At 35.8% G+C, this 20,638-nt stretch overlaps 1 protein-coding gene across 4 annotated transcripts in view; it reads right to left on the bottom strand.

Annotated features, from left to right (window-relative positions):
• Window positions 1-2,295: 2,295 nt before the first annotated feature.
• The window catches only part of LOC136252191 (ubiquitin carboxyl-terminal hydrolase 15-like), a 56,569-nt gene continuing 38,226 nt past the window's right edge, over window positions 2,296-20,638 (bottom strand). For 2 of the 4 annotated variants that reach the window (XM_066044579.1, XM_066044580.1), the window contains exons 26-29: window positions 5,714-6,026; window positions 5,442-5,660; window positions 4,460-4,734; window positions 2,296-2,875 (exon numbers count right to left, since the gene is read on the bottom strand). In XM_066044579.1, coding sequence (XP_065900651.1) covers window positions 2,615-2,875; window positions 4,460-4,734; window positions 5,442-5,660; window positions 5,714-6,026 — 1,068 coding nt within the window. In that variant the 3' untranslated portion in view covers window positions 2,296-2,614. The remainder of the gene's footprint in view (window positions 2,876-4,459; window positions 4,735-5,441; window positions 5,661-5,713; window positions 6,027-20,638) is intronic. The other 2 variants (XM_066044583.1, XM_066044582.1) reach the window with 1 other exon arrangement.

Below are 20,638 nucleotides of genomic sequence, written 5' to 3'. Positions count from 1 at the left end.
GGTATACTAATTTGGACATGAGAATGCCTGTCCATTAAAGTTTACAAGGATCATTACCTACTTACAGAACAGTGGTAACATTCACATTGTAATTATAAACAGTCTAAATTTGGAAGTCACTAGTACAGTTTATCAGCTGTGTGGTCACATGTAATGGGAAATGATATAATATTATTATGGTTGTGAACAATGATCCGTCAAAATTCTCTACCAAACTAAACAACTACATGTCTACATATCTGCCCATATTCCTTAAGTATGGACAAGTGGTTGAAAGTTGATAATGTTGATAATCCAACACTTTGGCTGTAAATACAGTGTTTATGCACATGTGAATGCATCAAGTAAAAATCAGGCCTTCAGATCACTCAACTAAAAATATATACTTTTTTAATTGTAATTAACTTACATATTCATGGTCTATTCACTGTAAAACTTTTATACAGATTGAATTTACCATGTCCATGTATCAAGTAAATTTGTACCACTGTTCATTTTCAGTTATACCACTATATAGTATGCATCCAGTGAATATATCTTGGTATAAAACAGTTTGTTTCTCTAAAATGGTTTTTGCATGAAGGCCTGATTTTTACTTGATGCGTTCACACATAGTATTACGTATATAGTGCCAACAGAGCCATAATCATTGACAATTCATGGTCTTCCATATAATTATAGTCCATGATACCCAAGGGCCAGTCAGTATACCATTGAAGGTGGCCAATTCTATCAGTAACTTAAAACGTGGTTCACCATATGGAGTAACCAACCTCCATCAACTGATGGTAGTTGTTTTGATAGGTGTACAGAGTCCCAGAGTTTTGTGTGTTAAATCTTCAACTTGATCATAAAAATTATACTCTATAATAATTGTGACCAGATTTGCGAAAAGTGGATTTCCCCACACATCCAATTCTATGAACTTTAAAGATGATAACTTAGGTTTTGAAAAACATACTTACGTATCACTGACCAAATTTTAAATCAATAGCTTATACCGATCTGAAATTATGAGTCGCCAAAGTTAGTAAATTAGATGTGTGTGGAAGACCCCTTTTCGCAAATCCCTATAATTATGCATGCACTAGCTCGTAAGGCTTTGGGCATCCAACCCTATGACACACATGTTGAGACAAGATATATAGCTCACTTGTAAAACCCATAAAATCAATCAAAAGTATTTTTGTACTATAGCCTGGGAGTGGGGGTGGCCATCAGTTCTTTCAGTCATTACTTTCATGGACTTGCTCCTTTTTACAGTCAATTCCATGAGATTGCTTCCTCATAATCAGGTATAGTCTCAATGTACATAACTTGTATGAGGAGTATCTGCAATAATTTAATGTATGCAATGATTGGTATGTACGTAGTTTAGTTATGTGGGGCTGAAACACACGTGCACTATGGCAGTATTTGTCTACTGTACGCATGTGATGTTGTGACTAAAATGAATTTGGGATATATACAGACATATAGCTTTTCCTTTTTGACATGGATCAATATCACATACATATATATATTGAAAACAGTCTACAATTGGAAGCCACTAATACAGTTTATCAATTGCAGTCATACAAAACACCTGATCAGTAGCCATTAAGGCACACACATTAGTCAAAATACAAACTGTTATCCCATACTCATTAAATATGGATTAGCGGTAAAAAGTTATTATTGTCAATAAGTTATATACCGACATTATGACTGAATATTTTATGTACGTAGTAATTACTGATGATTGTTCATGATCTTCCAATATACAGTCCATGATACCCAAGGTCAGTCGGTACCAATCAAGATGGCAAAGTAGGTATAAACTGCTGCAGTAATAAGGCAAACACCCATTTCTAACTGGACACATTAACAAAACTAATGACAACTCCTCTCTTACATGAAACACAAGAACAGAGTAGTGAGTACCTAGTGATGTTCTAGTCATATTGTACACAATAGATTGTGAGAACGTGTACTATACCACAATTAAATAAGTCCATAATAATACGTAACACAATATAAAGTTTTCAAGAGTCATGCCTGCACAAAGTAATCGTTTTGTTAAGGAATTGTATTTAGTCCACAAAACAGATCCAGACCCACGGTGTGATATATTTGCTAGCTATGTAGTAATGCTGGTGTTGTGTGAGTGCCGTTTCTATTAATTCTTGTGAGTGCTGCCTCTAGTTATTCTAAATACAACATACGTAAAACCCTACATTAGGAAGCATTTCAGTTTTTAAAAGCAAAGTAAATTGACTAGCAACATATTTGGAAATTGAAAGGAAACTTGTATGGTTTTACAATAACATAATAAACTGTGGTCAGACACACATAATACTTATATCTACTAATGCAAAAATAAATAACATGGGAATAAAGATCGCTGAAAAAAAGTAAATAAACAAGAGTCAAACAAGTCAGCATGTTACACACACATAGATCTCTATACAGACTTATTATAGGACAGCTAATTTTAATAATTTATATTATGAGCTATTTTGTACATTCCTTTTTGTACATACAGCCAAGTTGTTTTGTACGGATGATCAGAAAAATTAATCAATAAAACACATAAAACACTGTGCTTGCATGACATAAATATTTGCGAATACAGTTACTCAACAAGGAATGAAGGTTGAGGGTCATCTTGTTCACAGTAGAAGGTACACTCTCCAGTATAATATCCCTTCCCTGATATTTCCACGATCACTGCTGGAGTATCCTTTATTTTAGTCTGTTTCACTACCTTCCCATTGAAGGATGACAGAGTCTTGCCATTAACAAATTTCCTTGATTCTCCCTCCTTGATCAGTTCCTTGTGGTGAAGTAGGGATAGTAAGCCACTACAACCTGAACCACAAGGACTACGGTCAACCTAAAATACAAGTAAGAGTAAACTATGAGTTGCAGTAACACTACACCAACAGAAATTATTATTATTATGTAAACGAGCCTGTGAAAGCTGCCTCTTGTTTTAAACTTTTAAAACTCGTAAGCTTTGGGTTAAGCCCCCGGCATAAATTCTCATCATTTGCTTTAGAAGAGCTAGTGCACTGAAAATGTACAAGTAATTTCGTTGCTACTGAACTAAACAAAATAATATTCATTACAGTTGAAGACCATACGCAGCTATTCAGTTTGTGTTCACCTGAGCCACTGCCAAATATATAGTAATTTCAAAGAGATGAATATGTGTTAACTCCCAATTGTTTTGTACTAAAACAAGTATGTTTTTATGTTGCAAACGTGTTTTCACACCGCCTGAATGTCTGTAGTAAATGTATGGATATTTTAAAAGCCTCATAACTCACTTGTTCTTACATGTATGAAATGCTATTTGATTAACAGTTTCAGCATGTAAAGGGCTTCACTAAATGGTCCAGCAGTTGGCTTATATAACAAGATGTGGGAACAAACCACACCCTATCACATAACAGGCCACATACATATGATCTATATCATCTGCAGTCTGTCAATAAAGTCTACCATGCTTTTAAACACGCTCTTTCCATAGTTTTGTTAATTTTGTCTGATTTTCTGTACAGATTTATGTGAGTTTTCTAGTATGATTATGGATGTCTTTAACTTTGGATGTACGAAGTGATTATAATTATAATGATATAATAAATGTTGCTATATATTTGTGCTAGTAGTATATGTTTACTACATTGTTCGAAAAGCAAACAATGTCAGAGCCTTCTTGCAAAAAAATCTAAAATGTTGTCTTTCATTGGTCAAGATAAAATGTTATGAGTCGTATATGTATGTCCTATTTTAGAATACTGCTCCACTGTGTGAGGCCCCCACACATCTCAGGACAATTACAAACTCAAATCAGTTCAATGCCGTATGGCTAGATTTGTCTTAAATGACTTTTCATACACTTGCAGTGTCACTTGTATGCTTGAGAGCCTCCACTGGGCCACACTGGCACAACGCTGTACTCAAGCTAAGCAAATAACTCATATAAAATCATAAATAAATATCTTTCATATTCCAACCCACATACAATATGCAGCAGCTGAACCATACTCATCACTTCAAAGTTCTATCAGCCAGATTACAAAAATACAAACTGTCATTTTCCCCTCGTCTATAATATTCTGGACATTGTTTTATCACCTGACATTAAACCTTTCAAAGACAAACTAAATCATTATTTTGCAAACACTACATAAAATAGTTCAACTGTAATTATTGTAATAAGTACGTGATATACTCATGTTGAGTTTGTACATTATTGATGAAATAATAAAGAAATACAGCTGTAGTTGGTGTGTCTGAGAAAAATTCAATTACATAGCACTATATTTAAAATTCAACCAATCATTCCCTAGTCTCCAGATACATACTGTAGGTAAAAGCACAATATTTGAAAATGCCTACAATAATAACCTACATGCTACATCATAGTATCATTTACTATTCCACCTACGTTTAATCTATATTGGTTGCTAACCTCTGCACTATTACCAAAGATCATGATTTCTGTGATATCACCAGAAGAATTCAGTGGACCAGAGTAGAACATCACACCCAAAAGAGAAGCCTTTGCATCACTTCCAGGGTATGTCAGAGTGACATTAGCTATCACTGCTCTTCTCAACGTCATGGCTGCAATGGCTATATCACTACTAGAGGATGACTTGATATCCAAACCAAACTGGCTAGTATCAGTATAAACAACAAAGTTACCACCATAGCTGATGTCATAACATATCTCTCCATATCCTTCTGTAAAAACATCATGTAACTATTATATTGAAGCACACATGCATACACACAGGTGCTGCTATAGAATACTTTATTTACCTGGATATAATAGAATTAAGAAGCAAGTAAACAAGGCCTTCAGCTTGCTGTTTGCATGGGCATACCATTGCAACTGGATGATGATGCATTGCACAGATACTAAAAATAATTTGTAAGCTAATTTTCATGGTGGTATAGTGAACTGTCCCCAATATGCACTTTTCTAGACATTAACTGTTGAGCATTTATTACATACACATGCACACATCACAAACACACACAAACAAGTCCTTTGGCTGCTATAAAATTCATTATGGGTGTGATCATTCCTTTCCAGGTAACCAGACTATCTACTATACTTAGGTGTCTACAAGGCAGTGTTGGAAAATCATTCTGGATGCAGGTTTTAGTGTCTAATACTCTGCACCATGTCTCATAGATTACAGCTGAAAACATGTAGTCCCAAAACTGTATTCTCAGTACATGAGATAAGGATAGTTGAAAATTGCTTCTCTGGTTAATACCAGGCCTCCCACTAGTGCACCCACATGTACACACCATACATAATAATGTACATCAATTGTACAACACACACACACACACACACACACACACACACACACACACACACACACACACACACACACACACACACACACACACACACACACACACACACACACACACACCCAAAGTAATCTTCTGATCTGTAGCAAATACAAAACATGGTACACTCTCAAATCTAACAGCTCCAACCTTCCCATCCTGATACTCCACATGTGCAGTAACCAGACCACATGGACACTGTATCTTTACAACAGTTTCTGGTGATACTCCCTTCACTATACCATGATCCACAGCATATCTGCATGTGGATATAGTAGCATGGCCACACATGGTAATATAGCCTGGAAGATAAACACAAACAGTGGCTAAAGGACTTCATCCAACCATTTCATACCATCACTTCCGCTGTGCATAAACAACACTGCCATATCAGCTTCCTTGATGTCACTGTTTACAGGTATGACTCCAAACATGTCCTTGTGACCACGAGGTTCCAGTATCAATAGCTTTCTGAGGTGATCAAGGTTCTCTTTGACATAGTGTAGTTTGTCAAGTATTGTGTCCCCAATAATTTCAGGATAACCAGAGACTGCAATACGTACTGGCATACCACTAGTGTGCATGTCTACCGTCTTGATCACCGATGATGTCTTGAGTGACTGATGACTCACTGTAGACATCTTGATCTTGTACAATGCTTCAAAATACTAAATAAGAAACCAAGAAGCAGATTTAATATGGAGTCTTGCATTGTAGATATTCTAAATGCATACTTGTACATTGCACCTTTTTGGAGTATCTATTACCTTCCTTTCTTTTAGTTACAAAATATTGTGCTAATATAACCAATATTTGACTCTGAAAGTAATGATCTTCTCAATGAAACTGAGCAAGTTCTTTTATTCCTTTGATGTTGCTAATCAGCTTTTGCAATAAAAGTGGTTGCAGTAATTTTATGAAAACACAATAATTATAGTATAGCAGGGGTGTTTAAAAAGCTGAAACATCCCCTCAAAAATGTTTACTGTGTGCTACTATAGCAAGAAGTCAGCAGAAACTACAGAATTATGTGATGGAGGGAAAACTTCTTTACAAACAAACGAGAGGCAGTCATAATAATATAGCAGTGTGTGAACTGAAGTTGAACATTTCTTCTTTGACGTCTGTTTTAAATATTCAGCCAGCCACCCAAGTTGAAATTCTACTGTATTGGTTCCTATGACAATCCATTACATATGGCATATCAACGTTTGCATGTTTACCACCAAAGTTTTAAGAACAAGTTACTTCTAGATTGGTCTACATCCATGAAATCTGCCATACTTAGTTAGCTATATACCTTTCTTTTAAAATTACATCAGTGGATAATGTATTAAAAAGTTTAACTTGTATACATTCCCAAGTGACTATATACATGTAAATCATACTACCCTACTATAGTGTGTACAAGTTGAGCTGAACCCTGAGAAAACAGCAAAAAAAGAAAACTGAATTTTTCTCAAGAGAAATTACATTTCAACCACCAACCACATGATTAGTGGTGACAGTAAAGGTGTCAAGAGCATATACATATGTGCGGTTTTGTTCCTATACAAGTTCAGGGAGGGGACATAACATATGGTGCACTTATATGGCTTTCTTACAGTATGGTGAAAGTTATAATTGGTCAAACAGTTTTTTTGTGCTAGACATTTGAATGAAAAGATTTTGAAATTTTAGTGGGTCAAGCAGTACTACAAATGAGCTAAATTTCAAGAACTTATGTAATTCCATCCTTGAGTTATTAAATGTTTTTGAGGTTGTAGTTCAACGCATACATAGTTTCAGCAAAAACCTGTAAACATAGCACCACAAAGCAGGATCAACTCTTATGTCATCCCTTGGATTACTTGATAACTACCAAAGATCTCAAACTCCTTATTGTGATCCAATGCACCAACCAAACTGGAACTTGCAATTGGTTGCCATTATCAGTTTTTCAAACAAGTTTGTATAAGTAATAGACATTGGAGGGAAGGACAGCAAACTACACACCTTATAAACTAGTCTAATCACATACTCATTTTGACATGTCACAATTAAGGTTACATCAAAAGTTGATATAGCAGTATTTATGCCACACAATTTGATCTAAAATCTGTGACCAGTCTTGCATTGGGTTGGTGTGTTATGAAATTGATAATGTAAGCAATCAGCTACTGACTAACATCTATTGTGGCCAACTCGACGTCTGTTAAAATTATATACAATCTGGATTCAAACATGGAATTTTGTCACAATAATAAGCTGCCTGTACAGGATAGGAAATGAATCTGTTAAAGATCACTGTGTGACATATAATACTACAGTGGAACCTCGATTATCCGAACACCGATTAACCGAACTCTCGATTATCCGAACACCAAATCGACTGCTCAATTAGGGTATTTTGTCAAAAAGTGTATGCTTTATTAGAGTAGTTGAGCAAAGCTCAGTATATAAATGTATGGATGTTCGATCTTACGTACTTTCGATTATCTGAACACCCTTTCCCCCCAATTAGTTCGGATAATCGAGGTTCCACTGTATTGAGACATTGCTCATGATGGCCTATGTATGGCATATGTACTGGAAGAGATGCTAGCTGCCACCATTGCACTGTTAAAATTGTTGTGGTACCACATCATTTATATTTTTCTAAAATTTGAGAGGGTGTTATTACAGCACCACTAAAACTAACAAGCACCTTAAGAGGTGCTATAGTCACACCCCTGTGAATGAAATCCCACAATAAAACTTTCTTTGATAGTTAGATTATAAGTACATTTTGCAGCTTACATACCATGTAGAAAGACAAAGGAAGTAAGTGTATTTGTAATCCTGTTGAATTACTGTATTTCACGGGTCAATTGTGTTTCCTAAATAATTCTCAATGTAAGTCAAGGAATCAAAGTGACTCCACTCCCATCAAAGCATCGAAAATTTTAAAATGCCTAGTGTGTCACTATAACACCCCACTATTGCTACATTACAACCTTGGTATTACACTTCTTGTAACACTTTAGCACCCCTCTGTAACACCGTGTAAGTGCTATCACAACAACAACAACATGTGTGCTGCTATTACACAACTAATGTGCTACCTCTGCACTCCAAATGTGATATAGCGACACCTTTGGGTGCTTCAGTCACACTCATATTAACACCCACCACTGGTTCAATAGAAACATGCAAGTGGACACTTCAAATTGTGTTGCCACTACACTCGTATTTTAACATTGTGGCATTGCTTTGTTTTATTGTCCCAGCAGTTTAAATCCCAACTTCTGTCACGTTGTATGCACTGTTGGTGAATGACGAGAGGTTTTTTTATGACTTAGTTTGTATATGCTAGTATGTTCTTCTTGACATGAAATTGGTATTAGTGGCATACTGAACATTACTCGTGTTGTTTCTTATGTTGTAGTACATACTGAATCTTACATGTTCAACCTAAGGCTGCAGTTATTCAAAAGGCTCTAGTAGTTGGCTCTGCTGGAATAATCACCCTTCCTGGTGGAATAATGTTTGTTTGCACATAAATGTATATGTTTACGAGAAAGTAACCACTGATAGGACTTGGAACTAGACTCCTTTGTACTGTTAAGGTAGTTACAAAGATGTAGACAAAGAAGATGGGTAGACCTGCTGTGGTAGTTAAAGTGATGAACAATGAAGATACCTAGGAGGAAATAGCTCAGAAAGCTGAAGTAAAGCCTTATGAGGCTATCTAAACAACAGAGTTGAAAACATAAGAGGGAATTCGAATAGGCTGGAAGAGTGTTTCTAATATAAAATACAATCACTTTTAGGCATGGTACCGATTTTAGAGGTTTGGAGATTTGTCACACACTGCCATGTTACAATGTTCAGGAGCAAGGTATACATACAGCTGAAGTGGATAAGAATCCTGTACACAGTAGTTAGAAGTTGTTGGTTACTATTTAAGGATAAAAAGCTTGTACATCATTGGTTACATTGCTATATGGCAGGAAACAAAGTAGCTACAGTTCTTCTCAGTGGCACCAGGATTACTGTACTGACCTTTGCAACATCTTTGATAAAATAGCAGTGTTTAATTTATTTTTAAAGGATTAAAACACAAACATTTATTGTATTAGAAATAATTAATTATTTGAGTGCATTTTGAAAATTAACTGCGCATAAGACTTTCTTGAAATTTTGGTGGAATTACAATTAGTATTGGTAGACTATTTTGTACTATTGGCAAGATTTAGTTTTGAATTGTGTGTGAGTGAAATACATCAAACCGGATGATAATTGATGTATGCAAGTTATCGAGTGGACAATAAACGACACCAACTGTAAAGAATTGATGCTATACAGCTCTGTCTTTGGTTGAATGCTACTGAAGAATGTCACTGCCTGGGGACCTGGCATGTTGTGGACACCTAGAGTATTAAACCTTATATCGCTGGGTATAAAAAGTTTGTGCATATCTTGTGAAACCAGAAGGTTGGCATACAGCAAAGTCAATAATTGATAGCTTATAACTCACTTATGCCCCAAAATCATGTGAATGGACTATATCTCACATGTAGATACATCTAATTATCTTAACTAACTCTATACAGTAGGTATTATCTACTGTATATTCAATGAAATTACATTATTGACCTTGGTAACTAGATGTACAGATTATAATTACGTAGTCTAAGTAACACAATTCTAGAATGAAAGTAGAAAGCTACAGTTTTACTGGCTATGGCTAAGTGCAACAAATGTCACACCTTATATCCAGGGGAAGATCCATACCTTTGGAAAGGTGGGGAGTCAAAATGAAATGATACTACAGGAAGGCCCAGGGGAATACACACCTTAGTGAGCAAAGCACACTATAAAGTCTGAGGGCATGTTCCCCCCCCCCCAAAGAAATTTTGAAAATTAGACCCTATGAGATGAAATCTGAGAGAGATTTCAGCATGGGCTCGTTACAATTATTATTTGACTGTTGTATTAGAGGTGACTGCTCTATTAGGGTATCTCGATCTTGATACTTCTATGGCTGGCTGTTTACTTTTATACAGCACTCAAAGTAGACTGGCTGTTGGGAGTACAGCATTTATGATAGAGACTGGTGGTAGCTACTTGTGCAGTTAAAAGTCACAAATAGATAAAACATCACTGGATGAAATTTTCATGACATATGTGACCGAATTTGGGAAAACCACCGATATACGCACAATAGTACTTTTGTAATAAAACGCATTTTTAAAATTATGGGTAAAAAACGCAAGCTCCAGAAAAAAAATTACGCAAGTTTTTATTGCTTCACTGGTACGCGAATTAAGCCTCCAATGGATAAATCCTGGGCATCATCGTGTTCGCCTGTTCATAGGGAGTACAAAAAGCTTTGTTTCATCTCCACACACGAAAGGATTTCAAAGTTACAGACATTTGTTTACGTTGCGGTGACAAAAGAATTTACCGACGATCGCTTTCAGTAAATTTGCCTTCCTTCTCGAACACAGAAGCATGCCTGTGGAAAAAACTATACCTTGGTGGATGCACAAATTCATGGCGAACACAATAAGTGAAGATTCAATTCTGTACGTCGTTGTATCAGTAAGTTATGATGGTTTATGTAAGCGCCTGTAGATTCTTTTCTCGATAGCTTCCGTACATATCAATTTATTTGCTTGTCCGGCTGTGTAGTGCTGTATTTCCAACGCTAGGAAGCTGAAACTTAGCTAGCCTATTCCTCTGTCCCTGTAGAAAACAAAGAACAAATAAAATGCATTTTGAAAATTGTGCGGATATCGATGGTTTTCTAAAATTAGGTCACATATACAGCACAATTGACATGTATACTAAAATGTTTTGGAGAGGGGTCAAGAGTCTCCACTGACCCACCCCTAAATCTGCCACTGCTTGCATAATAAGCATTTGTGCAAACTTTCTAAAACTCTTGTGTACTTGTAGCTTTAGTTTTTGACTGTTAAGTAGATGAGTAGAAGCAGAAGAAAAGGTCATCAGTGGTTGAATGCAATGAAGTACATAGTATTATATAACTCTTCACAGCTATCTATAAGTAGCTCCTGCCCTTCATTATCTTAATATGCTTCTACATAAGGATACGTCGATTTTGCTGGAATAATTTTGTGGAATAATAGGAAGGCAAGAGTAGGGAGTAAAATTCTGGAAAAACTGGACAATATTCAAGAAAAATGTACTTGAGAACATTGAAAGCAAATATGACATAAACACACAAATTTAACACAATGATTGAGCCAAGACATGTGTAATTCCATGCTTCTTGTAGAATTTTACAAAGAAACGCCATTAAAGGTTGAGAGCAATTGCTGATAATATTAATTTTGTGACTGGATCTATGAAAAGTTGGTTTTTAAATCCCAGCCATAACTCCTTTCATGTTACATCAAGTAATAGTGGTATGTTAAGGGTACAATGTGTCCAAATGTCAGGGTGATAACATATTCACAAGTTAAGTTATGGGTTGCCAAGTACACCCAGCTATAAAACCCCTTTTGCAGATCTGGCTATATTTACTCTAATGGAACAGTTAAAACAAATACATAATCAACACAGTTCAATTACAGTAGATTTGTATGTGTTACATTAGTAAAATTCCAAGCAAAATGCAACACTTCTGGCAAATAATGAGCATAATAGGAAGACCCCAAAGAATTCTTAGACACTGGTTTGTAAGCTTGTGAGTCATATAGCTATATACTATTAGCAATTCTTGGAGAATTTTAAAATTGAAGAAAATAGCTTTTGTTTAGAATAGCCTTGTACAGTACTCCCCGAGGAGCTCTAGTTTTAAAAATAATCCATCATAGGATGGTGGAGTTATAAGCAAATTTTGTCCTTTAAAATAGGCAAAATTTTCTCCACATCTTTCCATTGAAAAGTCCCAAAAAACGGCACAATTGAACAAATGCTTATAACACAGCTTTACAAAAACATTTTGAATTTCTGCTTTTTAAAAATATAAATACCTTAGTACATGGACACAGTGCAATCTTACTTGTAAGATTCTCTGAATAAAGGTCACCTCCACAGAAGACCTGGATGCATTTAGCATCTTATGGATGGCAAAACAGCATGCATATGGTGGAGTGTAAACACTCTGTACCAGTCATCTCCACCCAAACATACAATGTGCATGCAAAGCAAGGAGTCATACTATTGATTTATAGCTGCTTATATGATTATTTTTGCTCTTAATGTACAGCTCCGGTAGCTAGCTACCAAAATGGTGCATCAAAGTGAGAAGCTACTTGTAGCACAAATTCACTGACTTTTAGCATAGTAATAAACTACATGGACAAAAATGTTACTAACATGTGCTGGGTCGTTTCTTGCAAAGATAACATAACATTGTGGTAATTATACTGCAAAATAACCTTATAATTGGCATAAAACTCAATACAAACATAATTTTGTAGCAGAAAACTAACTGCACCATTATATTCCTCGCCCCCAAAAATTCTAGAGATAATCCAACACATTCACTTATATAGCAGCAAATCAATTGTGCCAACTCTCCAACGGAAGATTCACGGAGAAAAATTCATGCTAAATTTATGGAATTCCGGAATCGCTAATGCTATAATGAAATTGCAGGCATTCAAAATCCATCATGAATGTTTCTGAGATAAACTTGACCACATGACAGCCTCCACCAATAGGAACTCTTATTTTACTGATTACCGAGACTTTGGAATAATTTGCCTACATCGATTTAACAAGACAGACAAGATAGAAAGCTAATTACATACAATTAAACTACATTTCGATAGTGCAAACCTCCATGATCCAGGCAAACTTGATTATTCATAAAAATTCGGATTTCCACGTGGGCGGGAGGTCATTCATTATTAAAGAAAACCTCGCTCCAAATCAAGCTGTCTGTTAGTATAAAGGTTAGCTAAAGTCTTTTACGAACTAGTACTTACGTTTTACCATCGTTTCTGAGTAGGGATGCGGGAATTATGCCTGAATAATTTTGGGAATAATGATGGGGTAATAGAATAAAGCATTATTCCAGCATTTTGATGCAGTTTTAGAGCATAATTGGCATAAAGGTAAATTAAGATCGAGATACTCTAATAGAGCAGTCACTTACTCTAATAGAACGATCGGTGCGGAATAATTTATTACTCATACTACTAGTAACTAAGCATCTTGCTAGCAAAAAAAGCTTTTCAAATGAATTGACACAGCTGAATTTAGTACTTTTTATTGTTTCAAAGTCATGCTGTACAATTTAATTACTAAAATGAAGAAAAAGTTACAAAAATTTGGAATAATTTTGGGAATAATGAGTATTTTGGGGAATAATAAAAAGCATAATGATAAGTTTTTAAAAGAATTTCGGAATAGAATAATGATGAAAATTTTGAGCATAATTCCCACAAGCCTATTTCTGAGGTGCAAGTGACATTTGCTGTGCTGTTAGCCTTGTTAGCATCAAAATACGTCATATCAAAACTTGTGTAAGATATTCCGGTTTTCCTAATAGGTTACACCCGTTTCATATAAAATAACACTGTCTTCTAAACAAGGCGCCATAACTTCCGCGTACTCTGGTTGACAGACACGACGTTTGGTTTATCAGACTCCTCTATGAAAGGCGAATCAATTCATGTGTAAGTTCTTTGTGTAGTAGCGAAGGGGAAGCTATAAAGGAGCCTTGCACAGCGAAATTTACGTGTTCAGAATGCCCGTAAAAACACGTGTTTTTAAACATATCTCTGTAAACTAACCTGTTTAACAATTTGTACGGTCGTAGTCTTATTAAGCATCCTTCGCTGTGTAGAATGATACCAAATTTAGCGAATTTGGTTGAGGATAACAACTTGTAAATTGGGATTTTAGCGCCGAGATAATTAAATTTTCCAATATGGAGCGTACATTATGTTATCATCAGTAGTCAATAACTGTCGCTATGGAGACATTTTCCCATTTGTACCGTCGGAATTGGATAGAAAAATTCAAGGGCTTTCTTTTATTGTATGGTGTGCTGTAGAGATTTTGTGAGTTAAAGGTTGTAAATTAGTATTTTTGTATGTAGTGTAAAATACATGTATTTTGTATTGGACAATGACTGACAAGGAATGATGAGATTTTTTGATCAGTCTGTTTTACCAATAGTGCAGTACATAAGCCCTTAAAATTGACATAATCGTTCACTTTTTGATAAAAGCACCAATTTTTTTACAGGGTATATGGAGCGTGCACTAAGTGTTTTAAGAAGGGGAGGCACGTAAAAAGTCCTCAGGAACACCCCTATTTGCACCCTGACAAGAAAACTATTTGTTACTATTAAAAATCAATCATGTTTCTATCAAGTTAACTGCTGGGCCTAGTATCATAGTAGTACAAAGCATACAGCTGGAACATAATAGCCTATTAGTAATCTATAAAAAAACAAATAGTTTTCCCACCTAGGCAGTAAACAAAATCACTAAAATTTCCATTTGCAGGGATTCTGTTAAAGTTTTGGACCTTCAATGCTGACGATTGTGTAGTACTATGTACAAAGATCATCCTGATGTGTATCGTTTCTTTATTGAAGGGGTATAACAAAAGTTATTTAATGCTAAAGTCACAGGTGGATAGCTCAACAAAAAACCATGAACTACAGCAGTTCAATTATCAAGCACAGAGCTTGAACAAAAGGTCCCTTGTCCTTATACTGGGTACCATATGAAAGGTAATTAAATTTCTAGTTTAATGAAGGCAGTTGCAAGTTGTTTCAACATCTTGTTCTCAAGTTACAGTGCTTTCAATTCAGTGTAATATAGCATAAGCAAGAAAAGCACACAGATGAGTATTAAGGTATTTCTTAGTACTGTGATAATGCTCAAAATAAGTATAAAGGAGCTGGGTTCCAATGAAGTGAGATTTTGAGCACTAAGAAGTACCTTTTGACGCATCCATGTGCTTTTCTTGCTTATGCTATATTACACTGAATTGAAAACGCTGTAACTTGAGAACAAGATGTTGAAACAACTCGCAACTGCCTTCATTAAACTAAAAATTTAATTACCTTTCATATGGTGCCCAGTATAAGGACAAGAGACCTTTTGTTCAAGCTCTGTACTTGATAATTGAACTGCTGTAGTTCATGGTTTTTTGTTGAGCTATCCACCTGTGACTTTAGCATTAAATAACTTTTGTTATACCCCTTCAATAAAGAAGCGATACACATCAGGATGATCCTTGTACATAGTACTACACAATTGTCAGCATTGAAGGTCCAAAACTTTAACAGAATCCCTGCAAATGGAAATTTTAGTGATTTTGTTTACTGCCTAGGTGGGAAAACTATTTGTTTTTTTATAGATTACTAATAGGTTATTATGTTCCAGCTGTATGCTTTGTACTACTATGATACTAGGCCCAGCAGTTAACTCGATAGAAACATGATTGATTTTTAATAGTAACAAATAGTTTTCTTGTCAGGGTGCAAAAAGGGGTGCTCCTGAGGACTTTTTACGTGCCTCCCCTTCTTAAAACACTTAGTGCACGCTCCATATACTCTGTAAATAAATTGGTGCTTTTATCAAAAAGTGAACGAATATTTGGCTTAGGCGCTGGACTACAAGCTGAGGTTTCAAAAAAGATATTAAACTGATATTAGATTTATTTAATGCATAATTCTTAAATTTTAAGGGTTTAACCCAGTGTTTTGAAAACTTTTAATGTTGACCACCTGAAAATGCTTGATTTGACAAATCCCGTACATATTTTTTGATATGTGTGCACATGATTGATAACAGCAATAATGAAATTAGAGGCGGTGCCGGGGTAGCTAAAATGGTATGCGGGCGGGGATGAGATTCAGAAAAACATTTCCTAGCCTAACTGTATATGATTGCAATTGTTGTAAATAACCTAAGTCAAAGATATTTTACATAGTTTTCCGAAAGGCGCGCGCTTATGGTTGATAATCGATACTGAGCGCAACCCCGTCTGGCCACGCGAGACTAATGACAGATTAAAACATACGAGACTATTAATACATTGCTACACGTACGATACGTACCTACACCACGTTTGAGGTTAGAATCTCGCGTCCTTCAGGTCCACTACATGTGACTGTAACAATTAGTTCACGTGCCGGCTGGTTTGTGATGGTGGTACTGTGGTCACACCATAGAGGGGTATATTATCTATGGTCACACAGAGGTCAAACGGAAACCACATGCATGCATTGATTGTATGTGTGTGTAGTCTTTTTGTTCTTTGTTTCGGAATTGTGTAGTCTTTTTGCTTTTGTTTTGTAATTGTGGGTATTTTTGGTCATTTTTTTGCATAATATGGTTTTGGTGTTTACTTGTGTATGTGATGTGTTCCTCTTGGCAACGAAGAACAAATGTAGCCGATTATATTGCCTGGGGGTTAAATAAATCAAATCAATGTCATGGTTATAATGTGATTACAGCTGGGCCTATGAATTCAGTAGGCTAGCCTATAGCTGCCTAGCTTAGCATAAGGTGGGAAGCTTACATCTTAATTGGCTAATAGGACCCTAGTCAATCAAATTCAATCCACTTCCCGGCAGAGTGTTAGTGCAGTACAAGTCTAGCATACTTCCAGTCCGCTGCATGTGACGGTAACAATAATTAGTTCATGGTTTGTGACTGAATTCAGTAGCCCAGCATGATACATCTTGGCTTACAGTGTGGTCTTGAGTGGGACCCTAGTCAAACTCGTGATCAATCCACTTCCTGGCAGAGTGTTACTGTAGTACACAGCAGTAGCTACTTCCTTGATATGCCATGCACAGTAGTACAATTATAACCTTCTTTAATGACACGGTGTCAAAAGCTTTTAATTTCCATAAAAAATTACACCAACTTGTCCACAATGATTTAGCTAGTGTGTCTGCAAACTCATTAATAGTACCAATTAGTGAGTCTCACATGGCTTTCTGCTTCTGAAACCATGTTATTGGGATATTGTGCCTGCCTGTTATCAAGGTGTGAGTGGATATTTATGATGATGTGCTCAAGTGTACATATTTTACTTACTACTCTGATGTTGGTCAATACTATAGTGATCCCCTTTTACTTATAACTATATAAATAGGAACTACGTTAAAAAGTCTTTTCCAATCATGCCTTGATTCGGTCATGTTTAGCTTAAGCTTGTTATGATTCTATCTGGGCCTATAGCTAGTCTTTTGTAGATATAGGTTAGTACATTAGTGGGTCTAGTAAATACTTCAGAATAATGTGGTGAAAATATCTCTGCTGATGATATAATACAGTACGATCAAACCATGATTCTGTGCCAATTATTATAATTGGGTGAACCAAGTTGTATAACATAGCATTCTTTCTTGCAATGGTTTTATGATTGAAATACCTTAAAGGGATCAGTACGGGGTCTATGCTGATTAGAGTTAGCTGAAGTTAGACCCATGGATGTGCAGTCAATTATATTGTCTGAAGTTCCTGACTTGGAAATTAATGCACTGACTGCTCTATTAGGGTGATCAGTTGAAGAATTCAGCTAAAAGGCCTAGGTACCAGGATGTAAGATCCAAGTTCATCCAACATAATTACCATTATGGCAATCTTGATCTAGATCTGTTTTACTCTCTAGCTTAATTAATGTTGACCTTTCTTGCATGCTGTAAATCAAGTATTGAGCTCATGAGTGATCTTACTTCATTATCAGTGCCAATATCTATTTAGGACATCACAGACTTGTTATTGCCTGAAATACCTATATAGTCTGTCAAGAGATAAAAAATAGTAAACCATAAGGCTTACGCATACGATTATTTCCATTGTCAGCGAAATTTGGTTGAATCAACCCAAACTGCCTCATTTCCAATGGCTACCTACTACTGCATTGCATCCAACAAAACGGTTAAATGTGATTGGATTTGCAAAAAGGTACCTTTTCATACACAAATGTGATCCATTTTTTTTTAATTTTGAAACTTCATAACCTTTTAACCATTGCATTATTTTCATAACTATAGTCTAATACAATCATTCACAGTTTTTGGCTACACTCTCATATACCATAAGGATTCAGCTGTTGCAATGTTATTCCAGAGCAAGCACTCCAGAGGGTCTTCAAGGTACATCTGATCATTATCCAGAGTGTTTCACTGAAGGCTGCAGCTGGTGAGTCTTGCACATGTTTGAACTTGAACTAGCGAGCTTAAATCAGTTTAAGCACTGCCTTGCTCAAGCTATAATATAACATTAAAAGAGTGGTCTTGAGACGAAATATAGCACTCAGCTCTGCCTCATGCTATATTTGTCTCTCACCCACTCTTTTAGTGCTATATTTTTCATATAGCACTCACAGCAGTGCTTTAACTAAAACATAACTATGTACAAGTACTTTTTGCAAATCCAGTAACAATTGACTGACAAGCTCAGTACTGCAGTGGTAGTGTTATGATACCATTTTCAATGACCAGTATATCTGCATATTTGATAGTTCTGTATGCTCAGCAATATTAAGGTGAGTTTCCCGGTGAATTTTTGGTGTCCCATACAACAGGTTCTATTTTTCATGAGATACTAAACTTCACAAATCACTTTGCAAACATTTAATGCTGCAACCATTGTACTGAAAGTGTGGGTTGTAGTCAGTCATGATACGAAAACATTATGCTGTACATGACAAATTATTTCTAACATCAATATATCTTACCAGACAACAGTATCACATGGTGTGCACATGGGTTTTGCAACTGGACTTGATTCAAAATCTCTAAGACTAGCTACCTTGCATTTACACATGTATACGTACATACTATACCACCGTCATGTCAGCTAGCATTGTTGTCATGTCCATTTAGCAGTCTCCGTTCCACATTTTAGAAGAACCACATTCATGAAATTGACAAAACGCTTAGCAATGCTTTTTGAAGTTTGACTAACTATGGATATCTGCACATAAAACAGATGACTATAACTTTTTGCAGAAATACCTTTTGTTGCAGATGAGGTGAATCACTGGTATATTTATCAAGTTATAGATATACACGCCAAATACATGTTTACAAAAAATGAATGTATTATAAATGAAATTAGTGTTAACATGCAGCTTACAAAAATAAGTACATAATCTATACTCTATATACAGAACTGCATTCAAGCATTTACAATTGCTGTCTGGTCACTTCTCTTTAGTTTGCACATAGAAAAGGATGCAAGCAGCAGAACTCTGTGTAAATATGGAAAAATTATGAATAGTTCTTACAGAGCAAGAAAAAAAAGAGGCTGTACTAATTACAGAGGATTTTTTGACAAGTAGTAGATACATACGTATATTGTAAGATAATCTTGTGAATATCAATGGATCAAAACAATTGGTTGTTTATCATCACAGCACCATTATCATACAGTACGGTAGAAATGTATAGTAGGGATCATGCAAAACTGGGCTTTTCCAGCCAAAATATCACCCTAACACCAGCCTCAATTTCCCTTCATGACAACTTGGCAGTATTGGTTAGACTATAGTATGTTCACGTTGAGCTGAATCCTGAAAAACAGCTAAAAATTAAAAGCGGATTTTTTCTCAACAGAGTTAACATTTCAGCCAACCAGATCATTATTGGTAACAGCAAAGTTGTCAACAACAGACACGTACGGTTTGGCTCCATTACAAGTTCGGGAAAGGGCTGTATTGGACACTGTACTTATATGGCTTCCCCATAGGAAATGTATTGTGAAAATTTTGATTGGCCATAAATATTATGTCAAACATTTTGAAATATTTTTAGCGGGTCAAGCAGTACTACAAATGAGCCAAATTTCAAGATTGTGTGTAATTGCATCCATATAAGAACTCGTTTTCAGCAAAGTAGAACAGGTATGTGCTGATAAGTTGACATGGTTTAATCATTTACATTTCTTACCAGGTATTTCATCCTATGAACATGGCTAATTGTTTGTTTCTTGTGTGTTTGAGTTCAACTGACTGTTCCAGATGACGGGTGGTAGTGGCGGATCTAGGAATTTTCAGAGGGGGTTTCAGGTTCAGGAAGTTTTCAATAACTGTGATCCCACTTAGCTATAGTCCAGCTGGGGTTGTTAGCTCAGTCTTATAGCTCAGTGGTCTATGGCTACATAGATCTATAGTGAATCATAAAAGTCACTCCAAAACATTGTTTCATAGTTGATCCAGGCATTCTCAGAAGTTTTGAAGCAAAACAGCCAAGAAACAGCACTAAAACGATAATTATTTCTAGAGGCGCTTAACATGCTTCAACTCTGTAATGCCATTTTTAGTGATTTAAAGGCAAAAGTATGAAGTTTGGCCAGTAGAAAAG

The sequence above is a fragment of the Dysidea avara genome, chromosome 4 (genome assembly GCF_963678975.1).
Source record: "Dysidea avara chromosome 4, odDysAvar1.4, whole genome shotgun sequence".
In the NCBI taxonomy this organism is placed as follows: domain Eukaryota; kingdom Metazoa; phylum Porifera; class Demospongiae; order Dictyoceratida; family Dysideidae; genus Dysidea; species Dysidea avara.
The sequence above is the reverse complement of the archived record's forward strand: the minus strand, read 5'-3'. Positions and strand labels throughout refer to the sequence as shown.